The sequence below is a fragment of the Ciona robusta genome, chromosome 7 (genome assembly GCF_009617815.1).
Source record: "Ciona robusta chromosome 7, ASM961781v2".
Lineage (NCBI taxonomy): Eukaryota > Metazoa > Chordata > Ascidiacea > Phlebobranchia > Cionidae > Ciona > Ciona robusta.
Genome location: NC_143241.1, coordinates 6,577,597 through 6,594,906, shown reverse-complemented (window position 1 = coordinate 6,594,906; position 17,310 = coordinate 6,577,597). Strand labels below are relative to the sequence as shown.

Sequence of the window (17,310 nt, the reverse complement as noted above, 5' to 3'; positions counted from 1 at the left end):
ACACCGGTGGGCTCATTTCATTTATTGTGTATACTCCATAGTGTGGGTAAGATGGGATACCGTTAGCACTTAAATCTCATATTTCCCGAACGAGTGTTAAACAATTAACGACGCTCTTATAGAGTAGTAAGGCTACCGTTGATAAATTCTTTGAATCTTTTTTGTTTTCATACGTAGTTTGTTTTTAAAAGTTATCACATATAGCCTATATGTAAATTGAATGAATCGTTTTTCTGTATGGCAGACACAACCCATTATAGTGACCACTAAATGGTTTGGATTAGAAATTAACCTTATAGTGTTAAGCACACATTTTAGTTGCTTTTTTGCAATTTTGCCCATATATTTTATCATGGTAAAAACAAAAAACTTTCTGATCAAAAATCGTGTTTCGATTTTGCGAAATTTTATTTTAAATACGCTGTAAGGCCTGTAGATTAAATATAAAATTGTTCGATTTGTAAATATACGAGCAATATATATCAGTTGTAACTATAAATAAATAACATTATTAGCACTATGATATTTTTATACCAAAAAGACATTTAAATACCAGTATGCCGTGTACTTGTAGTAGAAGTAAGCTTATAAATTATAAATTAGGCGAACGTCAAATGTTGCTGCATACAATTAAATTAAGAACATATATGAAGGGTGGGGAAAGACGGGACACATTTAGCATATATAATATTTAAATATCCTGTTCGTGTTTTAAACAATTCATAACAACTGCCTATGGGAGTTGTAAGAATACGGTTTTATAACGAATGTTCTTTGTTAACTACCGATATGGTGCGTGAAAATAGAATAAAAATGTGTCTCATTTCCCCCCACCCTACTATATACGTTATAAGACAAGCAAGAAAGGCACTACTACAAAGCGTTGGAAACTATATGGTATTTCAGACATTCTTGCAGCGTGGAATTTCATCCGCTTTCATATTTGGAATTACTTTCAGCAGCTCCACTATGCCAGTATTAACATCTATCTTAGCCTGGTAACCCAGGGACCTAATACGGGCATAAGACACGGCATAATCTCGCTTATCCATGTCAGTACCACTGTTAGACTCAGTGATATGACAACCATCCACGTTCCCTTCAATCAACTTTGCTACTTCAAGCTTTGTGAGGTTCATAGATTCGTCTCCCACGTTAAAAGCTTGCCCGCTCATAGCACTGTAAAGTAAAAAAGTACATTATACACAGACCTATTAATATTATGTTATGATAGTTTTAGTCATAGTCCTGCGCGCGAAGTAAGAATTAATGCCATATATGGTTCCATATGCAATCGTTTGTTTTCTAGACCTATATAGTACTGTAGCATTGAATAGTTTTCGAAAACAACCTAAATATAAGGTTCGAAATCCACAAAATTTTAAACTTTTTTTTTAAATTATAATTTTGAATTCTGAACAGTAATATAGGCTATACTTTAAACAAATCAATTTAAAATCTTACTTGTAATGTTGCAGGGCGAATACGAATCCCTTTGCAGCATCACGAACATGCAAAAAGGTCCTGCGGAATCCACCTTCATAAAGATCAAATGTCCTCATTTTCACAGCTTTGGCCGTAAGGTCGTTAACCAGCAAATCCAAACGTAAACGTGGAGAAACCTAAACGGTACAAACGATTAGGATGCAGTAAACGGTAACTCGTTTTGTTTAATATGAGACTGACGATGCCATTTAGGCAAAATAGATATAGCGGGGAGAGGAGAAGGTATCGAAATATCCTAGTCGTGTTTTAAACAACTAACAGCGGTATATGGAAGTCGTGAGGATACGGTTTTAAAATTCTTTAAATGTTCTTTTTCTTTGTTTACTATCCACTGGGACGATAAAATAGTATGGCAACATGAACCATCCTACCCCACCCTGTTATTACATTACGTAATTTTTATTTATCTCTCCGAAAACGATGGCGAAGACCATATTATCTTAAAATACACTATACAGCGTTTTTCTAATGTATGGATATACATACAAGTTTATTTAAACGAGTTAAATCTTTCTTACCCCAAAAACAGTAGCCAGTCGAAGGCCAACCCCGCCCTTAGCACGAACTAATTTTTCTCCTTCTGCCTTAGTTTCCCCATACAATGTAATTGGGCTGATTGGAGTTTCTTCCGTACAAGTACCGTCCACTGCTCCATAACATGAACCTGAAAATTTATATCATTTTTACTAGTTACTAAGTTTCGATTGTAAGTTATACTGATAAGTAATAAGTGCGATACAGTTTATAAAAAAAAACGGGACAATAGTTGTTCAAAACACGATAAGGTAATATGAAATTTATACTATACTTTACGGTAAGATGGGATTTGCATCTTTTTTTTAATGCGCTGGGCTACGGTTATATAGTTCTGTAAATATTCTTTGTTTTCTACCAAATAAAACTATATAAAAGAGAACAAAAAACATGTCCTTAGCCCCGCCGCACACTACTACACAATAATACACAATAATATAGTTAACGTTTCGTCACATAACGTGTGGGGAAATTTGATTACCTGTTGACGCATAAATGACACGTTGGTGAGGCAACAACGCGTTTACAACGTTTCTCGTTCCTTCTACGTTAACTTGCCGAGCAACTTCTGGCTCCTTTGAGCAAGCAGGGTAGCCAACTATTGCTGCCAGGTGTATAACAGCATCGACGTCTTTCAATGCCTGGAAATAAACATTAAGCATATTAAATATAAGCATTATACATGTTAAGTTATTTTTTAAACTAGATGTACACTAGAAGGGGAAGGGAGACATGAAGTTCTTTTAAACAGTTAACAACGCGTATTGGAGATTGGGTTTTTATAATTCTTTGAATGTTCTTTTTAAACCAGTTGTATATCGGCATTTGTACGTAATTTAGTACCTGGAGATACACATTACATTTTAGCATGGCTAACAAGTAAAAATCAAATTGTAAACCGCGTTGTTTTAATTTTTAAATGTTCAATTTACCTTTTCCAGTTTGTCTGTGTCCAAAATGTCAGCGTTTATAACAGTGAGCCTTGGATTTCCAACCACTGGCGTTAATGGATAGACACCCCATCTGTAAAGTAGAAACGACTTTATAAATGAATGTGCTGGATTTGGTTTATTCTCGCGTGGCTGGCAAACGACAATCGTTATAACACGAATGTTCATACACCTTGAGCAGCTTACCAGTTACCATGTATGTTACCGTGTGGGGGATTTTTGGAATTAGTTTGTATGCAAGGTTGACACAACCCTTTAGCGACCACTGAGTCGAAACAATTGCGGTTAAGAGTCTTGCGCAAGGTACATCCACAATGGTAGCAGCAACGATTTTGTAAATGCCATCGCATACAATAGCTCAAGGCGTTTCACATTTTATCAATGCAGTTTAAACTACATGAATATGCTGATATTTATAACTTATTTTGTTCCAGTTACGAAACACTCGCTGCCCAATAATGCTTTCCTGCGAATTTGTGCGTTTATACTTTTTTTTGATAGCATAGTAAATACTGAAATTGTTTTAGCTATGGTTTTTAAAGCATTGCGGTTTATGGAAGAGAAAAATGAGCATTTTATAAAATCCTTACAAAATTTTAAAATCCTTACAAAACAATATAGTACTGTGGGGTAAGGTAGGACAGCTTTAGTACATACTATACAAATATTGTGTTTTAGACGAATACCAACGGTCTGCAGGAGTCGTGAATACGATTTATAATTCTTTGAATGAATGAATGTAACTTACTTTATCCTCGCGTGGCCGGAAAACGACAGTCGTTATCACACGGGTTTAACACCTCGTGCCAGCTTACGAGTTACCATGTATGTTACTTTGTAGGTGATTATTTTTTTTTGGATTTTTTTTATGTATGGCTGATAATTTGGAAAACCCATTAGTAACCACTGGGTTGGAGCAATTGCCGTGAAGTGTCTTGCCCAAGGACACATACGTCCACAATGGTAGCAGCGACGAGCCTTGAACCCATTAACTCTGGGTTACAGGCAGGCGCGCTAACCACTACGCCACGGCGCCAGGGAATGTTCTTTGTTTGCTGCCAAATGGAACGAGTAAATAGAATAAAAAGGTGTCTCATCTTTCCCACTCTATACTATGTATCACAGCATATATATATATTTATATATACAAACTTACTTGAATATATCATACACTACGACGTCATATCCTTCATCCAGCAGCATGGGAACCATAGTAGAACCCAAGTAACCTGCTCCACCAGTTACCAGAACTTTCTTTACATTTTCGTCATCTCGAGTTGCGGTTTTCAAACCAGGATTCATTTTACTATTTTAATTACGGAAAACGGCGCTAGAAATGTATTAACAATGCTTTTCTACTGAAAATAAATATCAACTATCATTTATAGAATATTTAGATGTTAACGCACGCTTGCATAAAATGAACTGATGTCTATTAAAATTTCGTTTCTATATAACCGAACCTGTGTACACGAATTTTCAATGCGATGTAATAATTTTAGAGCGACGACCTAAAAATCTGTTTCGAATTCGTACACGTGCAACTTCCTTTACCGGGGCACGCAGCGCTTTGTGAATTATTATCAAGTGCATGTAACTTACATGCATATCCGGGCCGTGGCTTTCACAAAACCTATACTGAGCTATGCAAAGTTACACGAACTACAGCAACAAGTTGCAACGTGTCTTTATAGCGCAATCTGTACTAGATATTCCGGTTTAACTTGCGGCTCCTTATTTCTTAAAGGCCCCGGGGCATGGCAGTAACCACGCGGCGACGAATTTCGCGAAAAAATCTTAGAGATAATTTAACCTTACAGCGCATGTACCAATTATAAAAGAAAATTCGTTTAACTTTTTTTCGGTAACTTTTCACCATGTACTGTAGGCTACATAATATAACTTCTGCAAATTGAGTAGGGCGGGGAAAGATGGGACACCTTTTTGCTCTATTTTCTCGTCTCATTTGGTAGTAAACAAAAAACATTCAGAATTTAAAAACCGTATTCTCAAGACGCCTATACCGATGTTAATTGTTTAAATCACGATTCGGATATTTAGATAATATGTGCTAAAGGTGTCCCATCTTCTCCCAGACAACTGAAGGGACATGGGGAAAATGGGACACCTATATATTCTATTTTCTCTTCCCATTTGGTAGTAACCAAAGAATATCGAAAGAATTGTAAGGCCGTATCTTCACGACCCCCATAGAACGTTTTTGATTGTTAAAATCACGATAAGGATATTTGGGTAATATGCGCTAAATGTGTCCCATCTTCTACCAGACTACTGTATAAGAAAATTTCTGTAGAGTATACAGTGACACATTTTTATTGGTTTAGCGAATTTGACAGATCGTTTGTGTAAAGAAATTACATTTGAGAAAAGAAATTACACACCAGATTGAAAATATGCATCATATAGAATAACATATACAATGGCCTTTGCTTAAACGAAAGTCTTCTACCACCTTTTTGTCGATTTACTGACAGGCAGCACCAGAGATAAGAATTTGTAAAAACCTCAGAACTTATTCATTGCGGTCTGACCCAGCAGATATTCAACCCATTGTAAACAATGAAGATTATAGAAACATACAACAAATTTCGTGATTCTTTTCCACATATAGGCATATAAAAAAACTTATATACGGACTGCGCCTTGCACTCTCATAGTGCATTGTCTAGTTTAATTGTTGGCCAAGTGTAACTGTGCATTCATGCGCAAACAGTGGTCACGTGGTTTGTTAGTGTGTATAACCATTCAATATATACTATGATACGACGACATATATAGTGATGGGGGTGGGGAAGATGGGACACCTTTAGCACATAATATCCAAATATCCGAATCGTGATTTAAACAATTAACAACAGTCTATGGGAGTCGTCAGGGTACAATTTATTGAAAAAAATCGTTGAACGTTTGTCTAAAAGCCAGTGGGAGGAGAAAATAGATTGAAAGGTGTACCATCTCTCCCCCCCCCCTCCTACTATGTATTAGGTTGGATTAAATGAAACATGATTTCATTTTTTTCTTGGCAATTAAGAATATTTCTTAGTAATCAGCGAAAATTTACGAAATAGGTAATAAATACTACAAGAGGGCTGTTAATGATTTATAACACTATCAGGAAATATGGGAAATTGTGTGCTAAAGGTATCCCATCTTTCCCGATATCACTATATTATTTTGACACGTCCTCTAATGTAAGACGTGGACTTTAACCGGTTTCTTCTGGTTTAAACCAATTCTAACCAAGTCGTATTTGTTTTTAAAATAACACCTTTTGTCAATAATAGGTGCTTCGTTTGACTGCAATGTATAAACAGTATATAAACAGAACACGTTGCAAATGTGATATTATATCAACAAATCACAAGTTTTCTATTTTATTCTATTCTATATGTGTGTGACGTTCCGCAACGAGGCACGCCAGAGATCCGAAAACGTATAGAATCGGCCCATTGAGTTTAAACATAATGTGAACAAAATTGTTGAGAATCTGATTTATTTGCAAAGAAGTTTTTTAAATTAACATAAATCACGATTTTGGAAATAATTTTACACACAATTAGTAAACAAGAGGTGTTTGTATATGTCAGATTTACAAATTTAGATTCTTAATCATCTAAATATTTAGTGAGTGGGGTAAGATAGGACATGTTTGAATTTTTTCCTTGTGATTGCACTCTAAAATAGCATTATTAATTGTTAAAATCACGTTTAAGAATTATGTGTTTTAGGTGCTAACAGTATCTCATCCCACAGAACTATATATAGTAAGGGGGAAAGAAGGGACACCTCTGTTTTCGATTAGCTCATCCCATTTGGTGGCAAAAAAAGACATTCATAGAATTATAAAACCTTATCCTTACGACTCCCTTAGGTCGTTGTTAATTGTTTAAAACGCGATCAGGATATTTGGATATGTGTGCTAAAGTGTACCATCTTACTCCAACCTACTATATATACAATTAAAACACTTCGCACACTGGTGCGTCGTCGCTCATGGAGCCATCTTTCAAGCAGAGCAACTTTGCACTGCCAATAACCCGAAATCCCATGTTACAGTCGTAACGTATGAGACCGCCAAACGAGACGTAGTTTTCACCCATGGGGTCGGCTAGGGAGGGGCTTAGTATGTAACCATGCATTGGCGGAGGCGGGACGAGGCAACGAATGTCTGTTATTAATAATAAATGTAAAAGTTAAATTGTTTGTGTGGAAAATGCATATTATAGAACGAAAGGGGCAAAAAATGGTATCTAAAAGAGTAAATGTAAAAATTAAATTTTTGTGTATAAAGTACATATTATAAAACAAAAGGGACAAAAATGAAATCTAAAGTAACAAATGTAATATTTAGATTTTTGTGTATAAAGTAAATGTTATAGCACTAAAAAAAAACAAAAAAATGAATTCCAAGCCATATGCACATTCCTGATGACCAGTTAAAATCGTGATTAAGTGTTTCTTTATAGGCCGGGCTTACACTCGCTGCATTCTTTTTTAGAAAAAAAATGGGGAAAAAATCAGAATAAACGGTTTTAAAAAAAAAATTCAGAATAAACAAAAAAAATCAGAATAAACTGTTTTAAAAAATCTCTGGTACAGATAAACTTTAAAACTGCTTGCTGAAACCGTAATTTTCGTTATCGTAATTGTGTTGCACTGCGTTATACTACCAGTATTATTACGTAAGCTTTACAAAGAATGTAAACTACCATGTGTTCTATAAGAAAGACTAAAACCGGGTTGTTCTACTTCTGCGTCGCTGTGGAATTGAATTTCAAACCAATTTGTTGTGGTAATAATTTCCGCGCCGTTAGATGGCGCCTGATCGCCACAGAACGGTCCCGTTTCTCCAGAATTGTCTCGAATCTGTAGTACAAAAAAAAACAAGTGCTCAATTTATTACCGCAATAAAAAGCTTTACCGTAAAGATATTAAAAAAAAATTCCCGTAAAGAAAATTTTAAAAAAGTTTGTCGGATTTGTGTTACAAAAAGTACTCAAATTCCTAAAAAAAACTTTCACTAAAATAATATAATAATTTAGGTTTTCTCGGATCTGTGAAAAAGTAACTCAAATTGCCGCTGAGTGTAAATGCTTGTTATAGATAAGTAACTTCGTAATTACAGTAAAATAGAAAATTGCCGCTTACGGGGGTATGTAAGGTATAGCAGTTTAACAAGATAGCGCGACAAGTTAGAACAAAAGCGCGGTAGCTTTAGAAAGTGGGAAAGTTTAGAAAAACTAATCGACCATAATTGCATTCAATTGTTGAACCGTTGCGTGTGTTGTTAAATTAAATAAAGAAATAAGACGCTTGCAATAAATGGTGTCTACACTAAAACACAGGTCTAGACATGCTGGTGCACAATTAAACTTTCGTAGTATTATCGTACTGTGGGTGAGATGGGACAAATCTTCAGAACATATTATCCAAATATACTGATCGTGTTTTAAACAATTTAAACCGGTCTATTGGAGTCGCGACAATACGGTTTTATAATTCTTTACTACAAAATGGGACGAGAAATGAGAGTGAAAATGTGTCCCATCTTCTCCTACCCTATTATATAAAATATTGAGAACTCACTTTTAGCCAATCGTAAGCGCAAGCTCCAGTATCGTGCGCTTCAACGTGGAAATTCCTGTTGAATTGGAAATGAATTGTTTTTCCAGCATCAGTCTGTGAATAAAATTAAATGCTGTGAATATCAATATATCGCAAACTATTGCAAATAACTTGCTTTATCTTTGCGTGGCGAAAAATCGAACGTGGCGGATAAACGATAGTCCTTATAACACACGGGTGTTCTGTTTCATACACCTTGTATGCCTGCTTACGAGTTACAATGCATGTAACTTTGTGGGTGATTGTGTTTTTTTATCGTTGACATTTTGGACAATCCATTAGTGACCACATAGTTATTGAGAAAAAACACTTTAACGTTTCAATACGCGTATTTATAGATACTTGTAACCGAGTACGAGGTGTATGAAACAGAAAACCCGTGTTATAACGACTCCGCCACGCAAGTATAATTCAGTTAAAATTATTAAACATTTTAATAGCTACCAATTTTACATTGGAAAATAATCATGTGATTTTGCGATTCGAAATTACCTCGATATGCCAATTGCAGTCGGTTAATCTTGGATAATTGGATGGGTAACCGGGAGAAGTGATAATTCCTTCGTGTTGAAGAATTGTAACGTCCTGGCATAAACCTGGAATGTTATAGTAGGGTAAGACAGGCTTCTCTTGGCGCCAATATTTTTTTTCCTGAGTGTTTTCTCTTTTCCTGATCGTGTGAACAATCAACAACGTTCTTTTAGAGTCGCGAAAATACGGTTGCCTATTTTTTAACTTTTCTTTGTTTACTAATAAACAGGACAAGGAAATAGAATGAAAACATGCCCCTTCCTCTCCCACCCTACTATATGTCTATGCTTAAAACTCGTTTGAAAGGTAACTTTTCACCTTGCGATCTTGACGCGACAATCTATAGAAGCTCAATAAAACCGTATCCTCACGACCCCCATAGATCAAATTGTAAATTGATAAAACCATGATCAGGTTATTTAGATATTATATGCTTAAGGTGTCTCGTCTCCCCCCACCCTACTATAAACGTTGGCAAAATTTTACCTGTACATGTGTACCCATTCTCGTGAAGCCTGTACCCCGCTTTACACGAGCAATAAAAACCTCCAGGATAATTATTACAATAATGATCGCATTTCCCAACACTTTCAGGTTCATCTGATTTATCGTAAGCTTCTCTCAACTCAGTGCATTCATTACGATCTTTAAAATAAGGTTTAGAATTAATATATGGATGATTGTAACTTGCTTTATCCTCGCGTGGCTGGAAAGTTACAGTCATTAAAACACGCGTGTTCTGTTTCATACACCTTGTGCCTGCTTACTAGTTGCCACATATGTAATTTTTTGGGTGATAATGTTTTGGAGAGAGATGTTGAATTATATACAAACCTACCTTCAGCGTAATAATGCGCTTTAAATCCAACTGGCGGTGACGTCATCGGAAGGTCATTGGAAAAATCACTTACCATTCGTAAGCTTAAAACTTGGGCCGATGAACGGAATTTTTGTGAAACTAGAGCGGGCGCATCCTCCCTATGGAAAGACGCGGTGCATGAACAGTTATTATTAAACTTATTTGTGTTAAGGCAGATTCAGTTTGTCTTTAAATATGATCAAGGCGAACTTTTACATAAATCATTTTCAGCCTTTTCTGTCGTTTAAAAAAAAATATATATATATAAGTCAAATGTTTTGCTTTTTGCTGAAGTATATAATATATCCAAATATTGAGCGCACTTTTATGAAAATATTGACTTCTAATCTATTTATTCAATTCATAGCATCAATATTTATTCTTAGATCCTTCGGGTAATTTAGATTCATATGTGCACACAGTAAACTTATGACAATTATATTAATTGTCAAAATTGTCAGTCATACAGAAACAACAATCTCCCGCAAAGTTACATATGCGTAACTCGTAAGCTGGCACAAGGTGTATAAAACAGAGCACCTCCGTTATATAACGGTTGTCGTTGCGCGCCACGGAAGGACAAAACAAGTTACATTCATTCATTCATCATTACATACCAAAACATTATAGGGTTCCCGCAATATTTTCCTTGGGTTTGATTTGAAGAAAGCGGGCCATCAATAATCTGTAATTAAGGATGAATCGGTAATATTCATTAACTTGCTGGTCCACTAACGAAGTAATATGACGGTATTGTCGCTAATTTTGAATTAAAACATGTCTTGTATATATCTTCCGTTGCATAAAGAATTACAACAATCACCCATAAAGTTATATACGTGGTAACTCATCAGCGGGCGTACAAGGTGTATGAACAACCGTGTTATAACGACTGTATTTTTCCCACGTCATGATAAAGCAAGTTACATTTATTCAGTTCATTCATTCATCACGTAACACATTCTTTTCCTTACTTGCAGATAATCCAATCCACAAACTTCTCCATTCGCGAACGAATCTTCTAGATCAAAAGCAGTGAAATATAGGACCACCCTGTACCCTCTATTCACTGTAATGGTCCACGTATCGTTCAGATTGTTCCCATAAGGCTGCGGGTAACCAGTCGAAGTCAAAAACCCAAAGTTACCGGTTTTTACAACGCGTCTTGCTTCTCCAACAGCGAACAGAAACAGCAATAGATATAACCTATATAAAACATAGCTATTTTTATAAACTGCTTTTAAAGCCTAGTAGATGTGGGGTAATATGGGACACTGCACCTATATCCCATATTTCCTGATCATTTGTTAAACAATTAACATCGTTACTATTTAGGTTCGAGAGGCTACGTTTAGATAATTTTGTAAGCATTCTTTGTTTACTATCAAATGGAACAAAAAAAGAGAATTAAAACATGTCCTATTTTACCCCAACCTAGTATAAAACTATAAGTTTACAAAATTATTGTTATATACCTTTTCATCCTAAGAAAAACAGTAATTTTCAAGCTCGTGATTCCTTGAGCTTTTAGACTGAGATTACTTATAACACGGGTTAGTTGTACAGTCCGCTATAGTTTGAACAGTGCTTAATAATCAACCAAATTTTGTCGACTCAGGAAATTAGCTGATAAGAGATGAGACACGGTCTACTTTTGCCCCATACGTATGCAAATATTATTGAACTGAATGCGGGCTGTTGATTTGATTCATTAATATAACATACATATAGACAAATGGGTAGGCTATATATATATATACTTACATATGGTAGGGTGGGGTAAGATGGGTCGTGATTTCATTTCCTTTATTGTCCCATTTAGTGGTAACAAAGATTGTTTACAGGATTTTATAATAATCAGGAAACCTGGGATTTAGGCGCAAACGATATCCCATTTTACCCTACAGTAATATACGTTCAGTTTCTAAATAGAACAGAACGGGTCGTCGATATTTTGGCAAAGTGGTTAGCGCGCCTGCCCCTAACGTAGAGGTACTGTGTTCAAGTTTGCCCGGTGGTCACTAAAGTGTCTTTTGCATTGGGTTGTTTAAATTGTCAGACATACATTGAAAAAATGAAAAACCTACCTAAAGTAAAATTACCTACCAAGTTATATCCGTGGTAACTCGGGCGCAAGGTGAAACAGAACACCCGTGTACGACTGTACAGATAAAAACGTAAGTAGGAACAGGAAAAGTAATAAAATATTTATGACCTCGAGGTCTAAAAATATAAAAGGGATTTCTTAAAATCCTGTTATGAGTCCTTCGACCTATATTAGGTTTAATAAGCTGGGGAAACTTTGTTAAGTGAATTACAAATACCCCTTTAAGATAACGCGAGTACTGGCCAGCATTAACGATCGAAATATTGATTAGAGTGATTAGCATCAGCAGAAGAGGTGATATAATACACGCAGTTTGAACAGCGCATGTAATAGGGTGGGAAAGATGGGACAATTTCAACATTTAATATCAAAATATTCTGATCGTGCTTAAACAATTAACAACAATATGTTGCAGTTGTGAAGAGACGGTTTTATAACTCTTTAAATATTCGTTGATTATTACCAAATGGGGCGTGAAAGGAGCATAAAAAATGTGTCCCGTATTCCCCCACCCTCCTATATATAAATACGCTCTTTCGTGAAACACGCATGGTAAATACAAAAAATAATGAAATAATGTAGCGATACATAAATAATCCTTATTCAGCATATCGCGCTTTTATATATGAAAAAAAATCAGTTCTGATTTTCTTTCTGCGAGCCTTGCTCTAACCCAATGGTTAAACGGTTCAAGGCTCGTCGCTGCTACCATTATGGGCGTATGTGTCCTTGGGCAAGACATTTAACAGCAATTACTTAAACCCAGTGGTCACTAATGGGGTCGAAACTGTCAGGCATATATTAAAAAAAGAAAAATATGTGTGTAAATTTGTAGAGAATGTTTTTTGTAAGTATATGGATGCCAAAAGTATAAATAACCACCCCTGCAACTGCCGTCCTTGTGGTAGGCAGCAATTATCGGTAATTTGCTTCATCGAGATTGTAATTAAGGTTGTCCAAACTGTTAAATTGTGTTGAAAATAACCGTGACGGGATACTGTCTGTCGTTGTTATATCCTATACGCGAGAATAAATACGCCTGTGACTCATTTCAACAACTATGTTATCTTGTGGAGGCGGAAAATAGCATTTCCTGTTTCAAAAGCCCACGGTGTACAACAAACCCACTCCTAGTGTAGGCTACCCATGCTTACTATATTGCAGTACTGAGGGAGAAGACTGAACACCTTTAGCACGTAATATTTAAATATCCTGATCGTGCTTTAAACAATTAACAATGGTCCACAGGAGTCGTGAATATACGGTTTTATAATTCTTTGTATGTTCTTTGTTTATTGCCCAAATGGATCAAGAAAATAGAACGAAAAGGTGTCCCATCTTTCCCCACCCTAATATATATATATATACATATTAATATTATTAAGTAACGTTAATATTTTAAATATTTAAAAATTGCTAGTGTCCGATCAGATACCAAGTAAAACGTTTTAATAAAAATTAACAAAACAAATCTTTTTCACGTTTGTATTACAAAGACTAAAAAAAATTGTTTTAGTGTGTGGTAAGCTATACCTACAAAAAATACGTTTTTTTTTGTTCTTCAAAAACAGCAGATTCAACAAGTCGCGACAGCTTATCTTACTCCACGAGCTACTTACGTGACAACAAAAGAAATTTCCCTTTCTATTTTTGAATGTAGGTAAAGCCCTGTGGCGTGGAAAGCCACGGGACCTGGATTTAAAACCTTAGAGTCTTAGACCTTCGCAAAACAAGCCTCTTCACTTACTGTGTACACTGTCTGGCCAAATAACATTCGCAATAAAATGAACGAAATGGGTTTATTTATTTTTAAGATTAAAGTTGGTGAGAAAATGATTTCATTTTATAGAAGATTACATGAAGAATTGAAAAATCCAAAGTAACACTATATATTTCATTTTTTTTAAGGATGCAACCGTTATTTTATTACGTTTATATACACACCATGTGTTAACCGTTCAATAAGCTTTTTATACGTAGCTTTATACGGTAAATATGATTCAGTACTACTCAAATGTTTTAACACTATATGCTACATAATTTCTGCCAATTTCACAGAAAAGATTTATTTTAATTGCACACGTACAAGCATGCATTACATGCGTACCGAAACCAAAACGGTATGGGAGTTTTGAGTAGTACTGCGCCAATTCATCACTTTTAATTCGTGATTTTGCTGGAAAATAGGTAAGCAAGCAGGGATGCAGCTACCATGACAACTGTGACAGGCGGCTTCACAACAAAAGCGTCACTTCCGGTGTTGCAACCATCTGTAATATGTCCGGCATAACGAAATGAAGAAATAGCAAAATATGAATTTTGTTTTAAACTATGTTGTATAGGATAGACCTAAATCCAATATTTGCTGATCATACTTTAAACATTTAACAACGCTCTTTTAGAGTAGCGGAGATACGGTTGTAAAACTCTGTAAATATTTTCAGTTTACTACCAAACGGGAAAAGAAAAGAGAATGAAAACATGAAAAACATAGACCATATTACTTCGCCTTACTATATTTTCGACTATATTTTCACACTATTTTTGTATTTTTAAATAATCTGTGTCTACATTAGAAAGTAATATAGTTAGGGTGGGAGAACATAGACACCTTTTTATTCTACTTTGTCGTCCCATTTTGTAGTGAACAAAGAACATTCAAACTACTACAAAACCGTATATCCTTACAACTCACGTAGACCGCTGTTAAATGTTTAAAACTGATTAGGAAATTATGTGCTAAAGGTGACCCATCTCCCCACGCTACTATATATCATAAATACCTGTTGAGCATTCAGATGTACATGTGTTTAATCCAAGAATGACCAAACATATTTCAGCAATCCTTGGTGAACACCCTCTCACGACCGTGTAGATTTGTCGACCTACAGAAATTGTGGTTGGTAAATGATAGGACAAAATACGAATCCTATTTTTTAAAATATAATAAACACCTATACGGCTTGTTAGAAATTTATGCCATGTATATAACATTGCATAATTTTTATTTATCTCCTAGAAAACAATAGCGGGAGTCATATTATTTAAAAAAAGAGAAGGGAATCAACAGAAAAAAAACGATAGTTGTTAAAACACGCTATAAATGAATCATAAATGTTCATTAAAAAGAGCGTCAGAAACCCGTAGCTGTTATAACGCTTAAAACGTGTAATAGCAAAAAATATGTTGTTAATACACGCTATAGATAAATGTACATTAGAAAGAGCCTCAATTAAAAACCCTAACTGTCAAACTCGAGATAATGTAAGCTAATAATGCTATGTACCTAAAACAGTTCCTCGGGCCGATACAGCAGAGCACACTGGCTTGTCCGGTGGGCAAGTTATCAGGTGGTTAGCAGATACTTGATTTGGAGCACACGAACTGGTGGAAGGTTGGAAATCATGATATGTGCAGTTGTAGCACTGAATGGCATTTCCTGTGAATTATGGTACTATTAATAAAGTGTATAACAACGAACTTCTTCATGTTCAATTAAATAATAACAGGGTGGGGCAGGATGATACGTGATTTTATCTCTTTGTTCGTCCCATTTGGTAGTGAACAAAGAATATACACATAATCATACAACCGTACTGTCCTCGTGACTTTAAAATATCGTTCTAAATTGTTCAAAACTCGATCGGGAAATATGAATTTAGGTTCTTAGTATGCCATCTTACCTCACAGTAATACATTTATAAAAACTACTATTCGATATAAATAAATTCTTAATTTATACTTTATACCTCCAGTAACAAAAAGCAACAGGGCAGTTGAAATCAGTAGGGAGTTCATCTTAAACGAATGTAGTAATTGATGAATATACTTGACTTGTTTGGAACTTATACTTTTTACTAATACTTAATTATAGGACTGTAAAAACAGATATACTAGCGTAATATAATGGGGTTTTATAAGCCACACAAAAGCATAATAAAATAATGCCTAAAAAAACAGCATTTCCTGCTAATGATGTTGTGTAACACTACGGTCTCACACTGAAACTTTCCGGAGTTACTAGCGTAGTATAATGGGGTTTTATAAGCCACACAATAGCGTAATAAAATAATGCCTAATAAAACAGCATTTCCTGCTACTGATGTTGTGTAACACTACGGTACTGACGCAACACTGTGTAACACCACGGTCTCACACTGAAACTTTCCGTTCTTCGTTTCTGTATTTGTAGGATGTCGCATAACAAACACGCTTTCGGCACACCGCACTACAAATGTGGTATCCTGTACTTTTGCTGTTTACATTTACGCACATTATTGTTTCCAATAGAAGTTTCGCTAATATTTAAACCTAAATGACTCGTTTGTCTGCTAGGTGTAGCGACCACCTTATTCTCTTCCAATTAAATATAAATCTGTTTTCCAGGAAAGTGTCTTTTAACAACTGTTGTTTTGGCGCTATATCCTGGTTTCTTATAAAATATTTCTAAATTATTGCTACCGAAATCCAAGAGGCAAATAAAATTAACATTATTATACATTTACCACTGGCTTAAGGTCTTCTGCTAAACAAACAACTTTATTTTGAAAGTTAGTCCCAACATTTACAATACAACATCAAACCACTGTCTCTCCTAAAACTGGACGGACTAAACCCGTGACCAAACTGGTGCGCTTCTTTCTGGGCGGTGCGTCCTAAAGGACGCCACAGGGCAACTACATATTTCTTAAAGCCAGTCATGCAAACAAGGGCCCTTAGGTTTACAGTAAAGGAAATGGTTTAAGTAAAGGGCATAGTTAAAAGAGAGAGACATGCTCCTACTCTACTGTATGCGTGGGCGATTCCGATGTAAAACCCGTGTGTGCAACTGGTATGAAATTGAAATTTCCCTACGTGGTAACAATTTTACATTCTTTACGATTAACATTTTAAGAAATAGGGGACGAGGTCTTTTTTATAGTAGGGTGGGGGAGATGAGACACCTTTCTATTCTATACTATGTTTACGTCCCATTAATAGAAAACAGAGAACATTTTGTTGGTTATCCAAACACAATCAGGAATTTTTTGATATTATGTGCGAATGGTGTTTTTTTGCCACACAGCAGCATGTGACAATTGATTTATTCGACATCCTGAATTTCGACGCTGTCAGGCGATACAACAACTGTTATGTCTGCGCCACGAGGATAAAAAGTTGCATTCATTTATTCAGTG

General features: G+C 35.5%; 3 protein-coding genes and 1 long non-coding RNA gene across 5 annotated transcripts; 1 reads left to right on the top strand and 3 right to left on the bottom strand.

Moving 5' to 3' along the window:
- Nucleotides 1-389: 389 nt before the first annotated feature.
- LOC149734243 (uncharacterized) lies at nucleotides 390-4,378 on the bottom strand. Its single transcript, XM_089881363.1, has 6 exons — nucleotides 4,147-4,378; nucleotides 2,973-3,063; nucleotides 2,522-2,681; nucleotides 2,025-2,170; nucleotides 1,465-1,622; nucleotides 390-1,179 (listed from the first exon to the last, which is right to left on the bottom strand). The coding sequence occupies exons 1-6, from the start codon at nucleotides 4,290-4,292 to the stop codon at nucleotides 903-905; spliced, it is 978 nt and encodes a 325-aa protein (XP_089737489.1). The 5' UTR covers nucleotides 4,293-4,378; the 3' UTR covers nucleotides 390-902.
- On the top strand, nucleotides 1,531-15,019 carry LOC149734241 (uncharacterized). The gene is made up of 2 exons (XR_016385341.1): nucleotides 1,531-1,656; nucleotides 11,007-15,019. It is a non-coding gene; the product is annotated as an uncharacterized LOC149734241 (long non-coding RNA).
- Nucleotides 6,488-11,927, bottom strand: LOC149734242 (mannan-binding lectin serine protease 1-like). 2 transcript variants are annotated; one of them, XM_089881347.1, is made up of 9 exons: nucleotides 11,791-11,927; nucleotides 11,001-11,232; nucleotides 10,644-10,711; nucleotides 10,006-10,145; nucleotides 9,654-9,812; nucleotides 9,129-9,232; nucleotides 8,598-8,690; nucleotides 7,721-7,877; nucleotides 6,488-7,179 (listed from the first exon to the last, which is right to left on the bottom strand). In XM_089881347.1, coding segments are annotated over exons 1-9 (1,164 nt in total). In that variant the 5' UTR covers nucleotides 11,793-11,927; the 3' UTR covers nucleotides 6,488-6,970. The 2 variants fall into 2 exon arrangements, with proteins under 2 accessions (XP_089737473.1, XP_089737472.1); XM_089881346.1 differs by lacking the exon at nucleotides 11,791-11,927 and adding an exon at nucleotides 11,502-11,635.
- Nucleotides 13,919-16,078, bottom strand: LOC149734240 (uncharacterized). Its single transcript, XM_089881379.1, has 4 exons — nucleotides 15,883-16,078; nucleotides 15,420-15,572; nucleotides 14,917-15,018; nucleotides 13,919-14,403 (listed from the first exon to the last, which is right to left on the bottom strand). Exons 1-4 carry the CDS (start codon nucleotides 15,929-15,931, stop codon nucleotides 14,294-14,296), a joined length of 414 nt encoding a protein of 137 aa, XP_089737505.1. The 5' UTR covers nucleotides 15,932-16,078; the 3' UTR covers nucleotides 13,919-14,293.
- Between the last annotated feature and the right edge of the window lie 1,232 nt (nucleotides 16,079-17,310).